The following is a 14,599-nucleotide window of genomic DNA, read 5'->3' as shown; positions in this document are numbered from 1 at the left end:
TTGGATACATACATGGAATTATGATGTAATGGCCATTACAGAGACTTGGCTGGCATTAGGGCAGGAATGGATTCTCAATATTCCTGGATTTCAGTGCTTTAAAAGTGATAGAGGGGAGGGAAGGGGAGGAGGGGTGGCATTACTGGTCAGGGATACTATTACAGCTACAGAAAGGGTGGGTAATGTAGTAGGATCCTCTTTTTTGAGTCAGTATGGGTGGAAGTCAGGAACAGGAAGGGAACAGTTACTCTATTGGAAGTATTCTATAGGCCCCCTGATAGCAGCAGAGATACCGAGGAGCAGATTGGGAGGCAGATTTTGGAAAGGTGCAAAAATAACAGGTTTGTTATCATGGGTGACTTTAACTTCCCCAATATTGATTGGCACCTGATTAGTTCCAATGGTTTAGACGGGGCAGAGTTTGTTAAATGTATCCAGGACGGGATCCTGTCACAGTATGTTGACAGGCCGACTAGGGGGAATGCCATACTAGATCTAGTATTAGGTAACAAACTGGGTCAGGTCACAGATCTCTCAGTGGATGAACATCTGAGGGACAGTGATCACCGCTCCCTGGCCTTTAACATTATCATGGAAAAGGATAGAATCAGAGAGGACAGGAAAATTTTTAATTGGGGAAGGGCAAATTATGAGGTTATAAGGCTAGAACTTGTAGGTGTAAATTGGGATGGTGTTTTTGCAGGGAAATGTACTATGGATATGTGGTTGATGTTTAGGGATCTCTTGCAGGATGTTAGAGATAAATTTGTCCCGGTGAGGAAGATAAAGAATGGTAGGGTAACAATTGAGGTGGAAAATCTAGTCAGATGGAAGAAGGCAGCATACGTGAGGTTTAGGAAGCAAGGATCAGATAAGTCTATTGAGGAATATAGGGTAGCAAGAAAGGAGCTTAAGAAGGGGCTGAGGAGAGCAAAAAGGGGGCATGAGAATGTCTTGGCAAGTAGGGTAAAGGAAAACCCCAAGGCATTCTTCAATTATGTGAAGAACAAAAGGTTGACAGGAGTGAAGATAGGACCAATTAGAGATAAAGGTGGGAAGATGTGCCTGGAGGCTGTGGAAGTGAGCAAAGTCCTCAATGAATACTTCTCTTCAGTATTCACCAATGAGAGGGAACTTGATAACGGTGATGACAATATGACTGAAGTTGATGTTCTGGAGCATGTTGATATTAAGGGAGATGAGGTGTTGGAGTTGTTAAAATACATTGGGACAGATAAGTCCCCAGGGCCTGATGGAATATCCCCCAAGCTGCTCCACGAGGTGAGGGAAGAGATTGCTGAGCCTCTGGCTAGGATCTTTATGTCCTCATTGTCCACGGGAATGGTATTGGAGGGAGGTGAATGTTGTCCCCTTGTTCAAAAAAGGTAGTAGGATAGTCCGGGTAATTATAGACCAGTGAGCCTTGCGTCTGTGGTGGGAAAATTGTTGAAAAAGATTCTTAGAGAGGGGATCTATGGGCATTTAGAGAATCATGGTCTGATCAGCGACAGTCAGCATGGCTTTGTGAAGGGCAGATCATGTCTAACAAGCCTGATAGAGTTCTTTGAGGAGGTGACCAGGCATATAGATGAGGATAGTGTAGTGGATGTGATCTACATGGATTTTAGTAAGGCGTTTGACAAGGTACCACACGGTAGGCTTATTCAGAAAGTCAGAAGGCTTGGGATCCAGGAAAGTTTGGCCAGGTGGATTCAGAATTGGTTTGCCTGCAGAAAGCAGAGGGTTGTGGTGCAGTGAGTACATTCAGATTGGAGGGTTGTGACTAGTGGTGTCCCACAAGGATTGGTTCTGGGACCTCTGCTTTTCATGATTTTTATTAACGACTTGGAATTGGGGGTGGAAGGGTGGGTTGGAAAGTTTGCAGACAACACAAAGGTTGGTGGTGTTGTGGATAGTGTAGAGAATTGTCTAAGATTGCAGAGAGACATTGATAGGATGCAGAAGTGGGCTGAGAAGTGGCAGATGGAGTTCAACCCAGAGAAGTGTGAGGTGGTACACTTCGGAAGGACAAACTCCAAGGCAGAGTACAAAGTAAATGGCAGGATACTTGGAAGTGTGGAGGAGCAAAGGGATTTGGGGGTACATATCCACAGATCCCTGAAAGTTGCCTCACAGGTAGATAGGGTAGTTAAGAAAGCTTATGGAGTGTTAGCTTTCAGAAGTCAAGGGATAGAGTTTAAGAGTCGTGGGGTAATGATGCAGCTCTATAAAACTCTGATTAGGCCACACTTGGAGTACTGTGTCCAGTTCTGGTTGCCTCACTATAGGAAGGATGTGGAAGCATTGGAAAGGGCACAGAGGAGATTTACCAGGATGCTGCCTGGTTTAGAGAGTATGCATTATGATCAGAGATTAAGGAAGCTAGGACTTTACTCTCTGGAGAGAAGGAGGATGAGAGGAGACATGATAGAGGTATACAAGATATTAAGAGGAATAGATAGAGTGGACAGTCAGCGCCTCTTCCCCAGGGCACCACTGCTCAACACAAGAGGACATGGCTTTAAGTAAGGGGTGGAAAGTTCAAGAAAGATATTAGAGGAAGGTTTTTTACTCAGAGAGTGGTTGGTGCATGGAATGCACTGCCTGAGTCAGTGGTGGAGGCAGATACACTAGTGAAATCTAAGAGACTACTAGACAGGTATATGGAGGAATTTAAGGTGGAGGGTGTATCCAGAGATACCGGCCACGTGACAGATGCACTGCCACCTGGCTGATCGGAGGACACACCACATGCCAATCAACATTTGGTCCCTCCCAACTAATCAGTGCAGACCTAAGTTATTGGTCACCTTAATTGGATTATCTCGCCCAGCCCCATACTTTAAAAGGTGAGACTTGGCCTTGGCTCGCCCTCTCTTACAGACCACCTCATTGAAGGTAAGTGCATTGATTTATGTTTGGGAAGGTCTATCGTTTGTCCTGGTAAGGGAGCCGCAGCTATCCAAGGTCAAGGGGGATAGCTGTTGTAGTGCTTTTCCCTTGTTCTTTGTTTGTGTAACCGTACCCTGTCCCCACACCGCTTCCTGTGTATTGTAGTTGCTTGTGTTGACCCGATTTCCCCTTGTAAATAAATTCCTTATTATTAAAACTGTGTGTCCAGGCCTCTACTGTTGAGACTCAAAGAACCAGTTATTTTCCATCACAACAGAGGGCTATATGGGTTGGCACAGCATTGTGGGTCAAAGAGCCTGTACTGTGCTGCATTGTTCTATGTTCTGATGTCTCCAAATACCCCTAAATCTTATCCTTAATAATGGACTCCAATTCTTTCCCAACCACTGATGTTCAGCTAACTGGCCTATAATTTCCTTTCTTTTGCCTTCCTCCCTTCTTAAATAGTGAAGTGACATTTGCAATCTTCCAGTCCTCCAGGACCATGCCAGAATCAAGTGATTCTTGAAAGATCATGACCAATGCATCCATTATCTTTTCAGCAACCTCTCTCAGTACTCTGGGAATGTAGTCCATCTGGCCCAGGTGACCTATCCACCTTAACACCTTTCAGTTTGCCTAGCACTTTATCCTTTGTAATAGAAATGACAATCACTCATGCTCCCTGACATTCACAGACCTTTAGCATATTGCTAGTGTCTTCCACAGAGAAAACACATGCAAAGTACCCATTAAGTTCATCTGCCATTTCTTTGTCCCTCATTACTACCTCACCAGCATCATTTTCCAGTGGTCCAATATCAATTCTTACTTACCTTTTACTCTTTATATAACTGGAAAAAAAACATTTGGTATCCTGTTTTATATCATTGCCTAGTTTGCCCTCATACTTCATCATTTCCCTTCTTATAGCTTTTTAGTTGCCTTTTGTTGGATTTTAAAAGCTGCCCAATCATCCAACTTCCCACTCATTTTTGCTACCTTGTATGCCTTTTCCTTGGCTTTTATACAGTCCTTAATTTCCCTTGTCAGCCACAGTTGCCTACCCCTGCAATTTGAGAACAACTTCTTCTGTGGAACATAACTATCCTGTATCTTGTGAAATATTCCCAGAAACTTTAGCCATCTCTGCTCTGCTGTCATCCCTGCCAGTATCCTCCTCCAATCCACCTGACCAAGCTCCTCTCTCTTTACTCTGTAACTCCTTTTATTCCATTGCGATACTGATACATGGGACTTGTGCTTCTCCCTCTAAAACTGCAGTACGAATTCAATCATATTATGATCATTGCCTCCTACAGATTTCTTTACGTTAGGCTCCCTAATACGATCTGGGTTATTATGTAACACCCAATCTATAATAGCCTTTCCCCGAGTAGGCTCAAGTACAAGCTGCTTTAGAAAGCCATCTCACAGGCATTCAACAAATTCTCTCTTTGGCAATCCAACACCAATCCCCTTGCATATTGAAGTCCCCCATCACAATTTTGTCAGTAGCCTTATTACATGCTGTTTCCAATAAGACTGTGGGAGATATTGTCTCATGACTTTGATTAAGTTTTTTAAAGAAGTAATCAAGAAGTTTGATGAGGGCAGTGTGATACATGTGGTCTGTATGAACTTCAGTAAGGCTTTTGAAAAGGTTCTACTGTACATGGTAGGCTTCTATGGAAAATTAGATGATATGGGATCCAGAGAAAGATGGCTAATATGCTTGATGAGAGGAAGCAGAGCATGATAATGGAAGGTTGCTTCTTGGAATGGAAGCCCGAGGCTAGTAGTGGTCCTGGGAGTGGGTGTGGGGAGGACAGTCAGTGCTCGGCCTATTGTTATTTGTTATCTCTGTCAATGATTTGGATGAAAATGTATAAGGCATTGTTAGTAAACTTGCAGATGTCATTAAAATCAGTGGTGTCATTGACAGGATTTACACAGGGATCTTGATCAACTGCGTAAGTGAGCCATGGAATGACAAATTAAGTTTAATTTGGGTAAGTGCAAGGTTTTGCACTTCGGAAGCCAACTGAGGGTAAGCCCTGGAGAGTGTTGCAGAACAGAGAGACCAAGGAATACAGGCACATGGTTCCCCTAAAGTGCTGTTGCAGGTAGAGGCTCTTGGCAAGAGGGCCATCATCAATCAGCGTATTGAGCATGGAAGTTGGGACATTGTGTTGCAGTTCTACAAGGTGTTGGTGAGGCTGCATTTGAAATAACATGTTTGCTTTTGATCACCCTGCTTTTGAAAGAGTGCAGAGGAGGTTTATGAAGATATTGCTGGGACTCAAGGAACTCAGTTATGGAGAGAAGTTGAGCAGGTTGGGACTTAATTCACATTCGTGTAGGAGAATGATGAGTTATTTTACCGTGTTATAGGAAAGTTGCTATTAAATTGGAAAAAGTGCAGAAAAGATTGACAGGAATGCAGCCAAGACTTGAGGAACTGAGTAAGAGGTTGAGGTTTACAGATTAGGACTCTATACATAAAACAGTGCAGCACAGAACAGACACTTAGGCCCACGATATTGAGTTAACTTTAATCTACTTTAAGATCTTCACTCCAATGTAGCCCTCCATTTTTCTTTCATCCATGTGCCAATCCACAACACCACCAAACTTCGTGTCATTCACAAACTTACTAATCCACCCTTCCACTTCCTCATCCAAACAATCTATAAAACAAAAATAAAGAGCAGGAGTCCCAAAACAGATGCCTGTAGAACACCACTAGTCACTGATCTCCAGGCTGAGTATGCTCCATCCATTCCCATCCTCTTCCTTGGAATACAGGAGACCGTGAGATGGTTTTATGGAGGTGTATAAAATCATGAGGGCCACAGATAAGTTGAATGGACACATTCTTTTTCCCAGGGTTGGGGATTGAAGACCTAAAGGCATAGGTTTAAGGTAAGGGGGTGAGTTTTAACAAGAACTTGAGGGGAAACCTTTTCACCCAAGAAATGGTTAGTATGTGCAATGAGCTGCTAGAGGAAGTGTGTGGGCAGATAAATTAACATCTAAAAACAACTTGAATGGGTACATGAATATGAAAGGTTTAGAAATATATGGGCAAACACAGACGAATGGGATTAGCGTAGATGGAAATCTTTGTGGCATGGACCATTTAGGCTGAAAGGCCTTTCTTTGCTGTATGACACTATGACATGGGTATGGCTGTTTACCATGCTGTTTCAAGCTTAGAGTTTGGTAAACTCTTTAATTGTATGATATGACATGGGTGTGGTTGCTTACTTTTTGTTTCAAGCTTAGAGTTTGGCAAGCTCTTTATTTGATGGCTCTCGGCCTGTATTCAATGAAATTCTTAAGAATGAGAGTGACCAAATTAAAACCTATCGGATGGTGAAAGGCCTTGATAAAGTGGATGTGGAGAGGATGCTTCCTATGGTGGGAGAGTCTAAAACCAGACGACACAGTTTCAGAATAGGCTGAGATGGAGAATTTCTTTAGCCAGAGAGTGATGAATCTGTGGAATTAGTGCCCCAGGCAGATCTGGAGGGCAAGTCTTTATGTAAATTTAAGGCACGGGTTGATAGATGCTTGATTGGTCAAGGCATGAAGGGATATGTGGGGAAAGCAGGAGATTGGGGCTGAGAGGGAAAATGGATCAGCAATGATGAAATGGCCTAATTCTGCTTTTATGATCTTATACTACATCGTATTTCTGTAGTTGCATCTGGAAAAGATTGGAGAGCAGACTTTGTTGAACAAGTCAACACTGGAACAGCTTCAAATATATGAAGAGGATGTCAAAAATGCAGAGGTAGCAATTCCTTCTTTAGTGTTTCTTCAGTAGTTAATTGCACATAGAGACATTCAGACCTTAACCGGAAAAATATTGTATAGCTCATTCTATTACAATAGTGAACCAAGCACAAATGTATGTGAAAGTCACAGGTTTGTTTGATCATTTATCTATTTATTTAAAGATACAGCTCAGAACAAGCCCAGTAACCCACCTATTAACCCTCACCTAATCACAGGACAATTTACAATGACCAATTAACCTACTAACTAGTACATCTTTGGAAAGTGGGAGGAAACCTAACCACCCAGAAGAAACCCACACACTTACAGGGAAGACATACAGATGACCTCAGAATTGATCTCCGAACCCTGATGCCCCATGTTGTAATAGTGCCATGCTAACTGTTATGCTGCAGTGACACCCAGCTTCTTTGAAAGCTGTTGATGGAGCCCAGATCCTTGAAGTATATTAAGTTAATATGGAATATATGTTTTTATATAACCATATAACCGTATACAGGGGTTTCAAACTCATTTTAGGTCACGGGCCGGATTGAGCAAAATGCAGCTTCATGTGGGCCGGATCAGTCGGACACGTGCGAACGCAGCTTTCATTGCCTCCGTTTTTTCAGCCTGCTCTCATGTGTCTCAGTCTCTGCTATAACTACAAAGTGTTTCACTTTACAAATTCTGTTTCTTATGAAGAAGACTGCCGAGCAAGACTGCTGAATAAACACTAAAAACCCTGAAAACCTGGTACCTGAATAAACTCAGCATTAGCCATATCATACGCCATAGGCGCTTCGATTACTGGGGCCAGCTTTAATAGTAATTAGATATTATCTCGCGGGCCAAAGATAATTCCACCGCGGGCCGGATTTGGCCCGCGGGCCTTGAGTTTGACATATATGCCGTATAACAATTACAGCACAGAAACAGGCCATCTCGGCCCTTCTAGTCCGTGCCGATGAAGTATGGAGAACTTAGAAAACAAACAGCAATACTAGAATATGTGTAAATTAAGCATGTGGGCACTGATCGTAGATTGATTCCATTATTTTTTGGAACTTGAGCATTGCTGACAAGAACACCATTTATTTTCCAACCCTTTCTTCCCTTGGGAGATTGTGATGAATATTGAATTATTGCACTGCACCTGATGTTTTTCAATGGAGAATTCCATGATTTGGATCAGCTAACATTGAAAAAAGTGATAAATTTACAAGTCAGATTGTGTAACTTGAAGGGAGCTTGTACATGTTAGTGTTCCTTGTCTCTGTTGCCTTTGTCTTGCTTAGTTGCGGATTAGCAAATGTTTTCAGAGTGGCCTAAGAATGTGCTCTTTATAGAAGATATATATTGCAGAGAAGATGCACTGTTGTTGATGTTTTGAATGTTGGATTGTGTGCCACTCAACTGGAATGCATTATCTTGCTCAGTGTGTAGTTCTTGTTGAGGAACATAAAACATAATGACAGTACAGCAAAGGAGCCCTTCAGCCCACAATGCCTGTGCTGAGCATGTTGCCACCACGTGATCTTATTCCTTTATTCCCTGCAATTTATTTTACAGATCTAAAAATCTAAAAATATATCTGTGTGAAAAAATAACTTTCCCAGCTCATCCCCTTTAAACTTCCCTAATTGCACCTTAAAGCTATATTGCCTGGTGCTTGACATTCTTCCTCTGGGAAAAATATTCTGTCTGCCTACCCTATTGGTGCCTCACGTAATTGTATATGATTATATCAGGATACCTTCAACTATCAGTGCTCCAGGAAAAAAAACAAGTCAAGTTTGTCAAACCTCATGGGTGAGGTGCCAGTAGAATGGAAGGTTGCAAATGCTGTGTCTTTATTTAAGAAGGGCAGAAAAGAAACTCCTGGGATCTATCGGACAGTAAGTCTAAAATCTGTGGTAGATAAGTTACTGGAGAGAATTCTAAAGGATATGATGTACGTACATATAGGGTTGATTAGTGGTAGTCAGCATGGCTTTGTGCTCATGTCTCACAAACTTGAGTGAGTTTGTTAATGATGCGACCAAGAAAGTTGGTGGGGGCAGGTTAGTAAACCTGTTTTATATGGACTTCAGTGCGGCCTTCGACGAGGCTCGAAATGATAGACTGCCATGGAAATTAGTTCACATGGGATCTGGGGAGAGCTGGCAATTGGATACACGGTTGGCTTTATGATACAAAATGGTGATGGTAGAAGGATGTTTATTGGACTGGAAACCCATGGTTAATGGTGTGCCTCAGGGATTTGGATAAGAATGTAAGAAATCTGCAGATGACATTAAAATAGGTGGTAGAATGAAGAAGGTTATCAAAAGTTAGGATATAACAATTAACAATTACAGCATGGAAAAAGGCCATTTCGGCCCTTCTAGGTGATTTTCATCAGCTGAGTAAATAGGCTGAGGAATTGCTGCCTGTGCCACACGCCAGTGAGTGTAGAAATTGGATGATTTGGCAGATAAATGCATGGCTGGGAAGCTGGTGCAGGGGGCAGGGCTTCAGGTTCTTGGATCATTGGGATCCCTTCTAAGGGAGGTATGACCTGTTCAAAAGTGACGGGTTGCACCATAACCCGAGGGGAACTAATATTCTCATAGACAAGTTTGTTAGAGCTGTTGGAGAGGGTTTAAACTAATTTGGCAGGGGGTGGAAACCAAAATGAAGGCATTCAGTATAGGATGGATGGTTAAAAAGCAAAGATAGCATCCAGTCAGACTGTCAGGAAGGGCAGGCAGATGACAGGAAAATCAGATTGGAAGTGGATTTCAAGAGAGCGAGTTTGTTGAATGCCTGCAAGATGGCTTTTTAGAGCAGTTTATCGTTGAGTCTACTTAGGGGATCAGCTATACTGGATAGGGTGTTATGTAATGAACCAGAGGTGATTAGGGAGCTTAAGGTAAGAAAACCCTCGCATTAGGGTTAATGCAAGGCAGTGATCAAAATATGATTGTGTTCAACTTGAAATTTGATAGTGAGAATGTAAAGTCTGATGTAGCAGTATTTCAGTGGAGTAAAGGAAATTACACTGTCAATAACAGGACCCTTAACAGTGTTGGTGTACGGAGGGATCTTGGGGTTCCAATCAGAATCAGATTTATTATCACTTACCTATGTCATGAAATTTGTTTTGCTGCAACTGTGCAGTGCAATACATAAAATATACTATATAAAACAGTTTACACCTGAACTTGAAGGGGAGTAATATCCTAGCAGGAAGGTTTGCTAGTACTCCACAGGGAGGGTGGGGTGAGTTTAAACTGAAGTTGCAAGGGGATAGGAACCAGAGTGCCAGAACAGATAGTGAAGAGGTTGTGGAGACGGGCATTGTTAAGACTTCAAAGTCAGGGATCAAAAAGTTGAGCCTGCTGTAACTATGTCCTGAGCTGCATATATTTCAATGAAAGAAGTATTGTAGGACAGGCAAATGAGCTCACAGCATGGATCACACCTGGAATTATGATATTGTAGCTATTAGTGAGACTTGATTGCAGGAGAAGCAGGCCTGGCAGCTTAACATTCCAGGGTTCCATTGTTTTAGAGGTGACAGAGAGGGAAGGATTAAAGGAGAAGGAAGGAGGAGGTATGACGGTACTGGTTAGGGAAAACGTCATGGCAATGCTTAGTCAGAACAGACTGGAGAATTTGTCTAATGAAGTATTATGGGTGAAACTGAGGAAAAAAGAAGTCATGACCACATTAATGGGGCTATATTACAGATCACTTAAAAGTGCGAGGGATTTAGAGAAACAGATTTGTAGAGAGTTCCTAGACTATTGCAAGAAACATAAGGATGCTATAGAGGTGATTTTAACTTACCACATAATGACTGGAATTCCCATATTGTAAAAGAACTCGATGGAATACAGTTTGTCAGATGTGTTCAGGAAAGTTTCAAGTCCAATGAGAAGTCCAATAAGAGAGTGTGCAATATTAGATCTGCTACTAGGGAATGAGCCAAGGAAGGTGACAGAAATTTAAGTAGGGGAGCACATTGCATCCAGTGATCACAATACCATTAGTTTCAAAGTAAATATGTGAAAAAAGTAAACGGGTCTGGTCCATTGGTTGAGATTCTAAATTGGAGAAAGGCCAATTTTGATGGTCTCAGAAAGGATATGGCAAGTGTGGATTGGGATGGGCTGTTTTCGGGCAAAGGTGTACTTGGTAAGTGGAAGGCCTTCAAAAGTAAAACTTTGGGAGTACAAAAACTTGAATATGCCTGTTAGAATAAAAGGTAAAGATAGCAGGTGTTGGGAACCTTGGTTTTCAAGAGCTATTAACTACCGGTAGATTTAAACTTGATTTTCAAGGGGAAGGGAACCAGAGTGTTAGATAGTGAGGTGGAGGAGAATAAAGGTCATGCGAGAACTGCAAGTATAGTGCTTGGAGTAAAGCCAGATCTAACATATAAAGAGGCTTTGAGGAAAGAGAAGCAGAATAAAGGGTGTAAAAGTAGTAAGGTAGAAGGGCTAAAGTGCATGTACTTCAGTGCAAGAAGCATCAGGAACAAAGGTGATGAACTGAGGATTGGATACATGCATGGATTATGATGTAGTGGCCATTACAGAGACTTGGCTGGCACCAGGGCAGGAATGGATTCTCAATATTCCTGGATTTCAGTGCTTTAAAAGTGATAGATGGGGAGGGAAGGGGAGGAGGGGTGGCATTACTGGTCAGGGATACTATTACAGCTACAGAAAGGGTGGGTAATGTAGCAGGATCCTCTTTTGAGTCAGTATGGGTGGAAGTCAGGAACAGGAAGGGAACAGTTACTCTATTGGGAGTATTCTATAGGCCCCCTGGTAGCAGCAGAAATACCGAGAAGCAGGTATTGATTGGCATCATTGGCACCTGATTAGTTCCAATGATTTAGGTGGGGCAGAGTTTGTTAAGTGTGTCCAGGACAGATTCCTGTCACAGTATGTTGACAGGCTGACTATGAGGAATACCATACTAGATCTAGTATTAGGTAACGAACCGGGTCAGGTCACAGATCTCTCAGTGGGTGAGCATCTGGTGGACAGTGAACACCACTCCCTGGCCTTTAGCATTATCATGGAAAAGGATAGAATCAGAGAGGACAGGAAAATTTTTAATTGGGGAAGGGCAAATTATGAGGCTATAAGGCTAGGACTTGCGGGTGTGAATTGGGATGATGTTTTTGCAGGGAAATGTATTATGGATATGTGGTCGATGTTTAGGGATCTGTTGCATGGTGTTAGGGATAAATTTGTCCTGGTGAGGAAGTTAAAGAATGGTAGGGTAAAGAAACCATGGGTGACAAGTGAGGTGGAAAATCTAGTCAGGTGAAAGAAGGCAGCATACATGAGGATTAGGAAGCAAGGATCAGATGATTCTATTGAGGAATATAGGGTAGCAAGAAAGGAGCTTAAGAAGGGGCTGAGGAAAGCAAAGAGGGGGCATGAGAATGTCTTGGCAAGTAGGGTAAAGGAAAACCCCAAGGCATTCTTCAATTATGTGAAGAACAAAAGGATGACAGGAGTGAGAAGGTAGAACCGATTAGAGATAAAGGTGGGAAGATGTGTCTGGAGGCTGTGGAAGTGAGCAAGGTCCTCAATGAATACTTCTCTTCGGTATTCACCAATGAGAGGGAATTTGATGACAGTGAGGACAATGTGAGTGAGGTTGATGTTCTGGAGCATGTTGATACTAAGGGAGAGGAGGTGTTAAAATTCATTAGGACAGATAAGTCCCCGGGGCCTGACAGAATATTCTCCAGGCTGCTCCATGAGGTGAGGGAAGAGATTGCTGAGCCTCTGGCTAGGATCTTTATGTCCTCGTTGTCCACAGGAATGGTACAGGAGGATTGGAGGGAGGCGAATGTTGTCCCCTTGTTCAAAAAAGGTAGTAGGGATTGTCCGGGTAATTATAGACCAGTGAGCCTTGCATCTGTGGTGGGAAAGCTGTTGGAAAAGATTCTTGGAGATGGGAATCTATGGGCATTTAGAGACTCGTGGTCTGATCAGGGACAGTCAGCATGGCTTTGTGAAGGGTAGATTGTGTCTAACAAGCCTGTTAGAGTTCTTTGAGGAGGTGACCAGGCATACAGATGAGGGTAGTGCAGCAGATGTGATCTACGTGGATTTTAGTAAGGCATTTGACAAGGTTCCACATGGTAGGCTTATTCAGAAAGTCAGAAGGCATGGGATCCAGGGATGTTTGGCCAGGTGGATTCAGAATTGGCTTGTCTGCAGAAACCAGAAGGTTGTGGTAGAGGGAGTACATTTGGATTGGAGGGTTGTGACTAGTGGTGTCCCACAAGGATCTGTCTGTGTCCTCTACTTTTCGTGATTTTTATTAATGAACTGGATGTGGGGGTGGAAGGGTGAGTTGGCAAGTTTGCAGACGACACAAAGATTGGTGGTGTTGTGGATAGTGTAGAGGATTGTCTAAGATTGCAGAGAGACATTGATAGGATGCAGAAGTGGGCTGAGAAGTGGCAGATGGAGTTCAACCCAGTGAAGTGTGAGGTGGTACACTTTGGAAGGACAAACTCCAAGGCAGAGTACAAAGTAAATGCAGGATACTTGGTAGTGTGGAGGAGCAGAGGGATCTGGGGATACATGTCCACAGATCCCTGAAAGTTGCCTTACAGGTAGATAGGGTAGTAAAGAAAGCTTATGGGGTGTTAGTCAAGGGATAGAGTTTAAGAGTCGTGGGGTAATGATGCAGCTCTATAAAACTCTGGTTAGGCCACACTTGGAGTACTGTGTCCAGTTCTGGTTGCCTCACTTTTTACTCTTTGTAGAGAAGGAGGATGAAAGGAGACATGATAGAGTCATACAAGATATTAAGAGGAATACATAGAGTGGACAGCCAGCACCTCTTCCCCAAGGCACCACTGCTCAATACAAGAGGACATGGCTTTAAGATAAGGGGTGGGAAGTTCAAGGGGGATTTTAGAGAAAGGTTATTTACTTAGAGAGTGGTTGGTGTGTGGGGTGCCTGAGTCAGTGGTGGAGGCAGATATACTAGTGAAATTTAAGAGACTACTAGACAGGTATATGGAGGAACTTAAGGTGGGGGGTTATATTGGAGGCAGGGTTTAAGTCAGCACAACTTTGTGGGTCGAAGGACCTGTACTGTACTGTAATATTCTATGTTCTATATTGAGGTTCTGATTAATGAAAAAGGGAGGTCCATAGCAGGTAGGAACAATGAGGTGTTTATGGAGTATAAGAAATGCAAGGGAAAGAAATAAGGAGGGCTAAAAGAAAGCATGAGGTTATCCTAGCAGACAAGGTGAAGGAGGATATTAAAGGTTTCTGCAGATATGTTAAGAGCAAAAGAATTGCAAGGGACAAAACTGGTCCTCTGGAAAATCAGAATGGTTATCCATACATGGAGCCAAAAGAGATGTGGGAGATCATAAAATAATTTTTTTGCATCTGTATTTAATCTGGAGATGGACACAGGGTCAATAGAAGTGAAGCAAAGCAACTTCGATTTCATTGACCCTATACAGATTACAGAAAAGGAGGTGTTTGTTCTCTCTGAAGCTCTGGTTAGGCTATATCTGGATTGTGTTTCCCCATATAGGAAGCACATGGAGGGTTTGTAGAGGGTGCAGACGAGTTTACCAGAAAGCTGTCTGGATTACAGGGTGAGCTATAGGGCAAGGTTGGACTAACTTGGGTTATTTTCTCTGGAGCTGTGGAGGTTGATTGGATACCTGATAGATGTTTGTATGGGTAAGTGTAAAATCCTGGTTTAAGGTCATGTTTTATTTTATTAATGAGATATTCTGTTGGGCATTTTATTTTCTGTAGATCTCCTTAAGATGCAAATCTATATTTGAAAAGGTGTTCCTTTAATTATATTATGAAATCAATAATATACAGTTTCAATGGAGTATTTAATTTTGCTGTTTAAAATTTAAAAATCA

The 14,599-nt window shown here is 42.5% G+C and overlaps 1 protein-coding gene across 6 annotated transcripts in view; it reads left to right on the top strand.

Moving 5' to 3' along the window:
• The window catches only part of LOC140731559 (uncharacterized), a 281,877-nt gene that overhangs the window by 262,548 nt on the left and 4,730 nt on the right, over window positions 1–14,599 (top strand). The window contains exon 18 of one of the 6 annotated variants that reach the window (XM_073053071.1): window positions 6,599–6,691. The exons of the other annotated variants lie outside the window; for them this stretch is intronic. Coding sequence (XP_072909172.1) covers window positions 6,599–6,669 — 71 coding nt within the window. The 3' untranslated portion in view covers window positions 6,670–6,691. The remainder of the gene's footprint in view (window positions 1–6,598; window positions 6,692–14,599) is intronic. 6 annotated transcript variants of the gene reach the window in all.

This window comes from Hemitrygon akajei, chromosome 8 (genome assembly GCF_048418815.1).
Source record: "Hemitrygon akajei chromosome 8, sHemAka1.3, whole genome shotgun sequence".
Lineage (NCBI taxonomy): Eukaryota > Metazoa > Chordata > Chondrichthyes > Myliobatiformes > Dasyatidae > Hemitrygon > Hemitrygon akajei.
The sequence above is the reverse complement of the archived record's forward strand: the minus strand, read 5'-3'. Positions and strand labels throughout refer to the sequence as shown.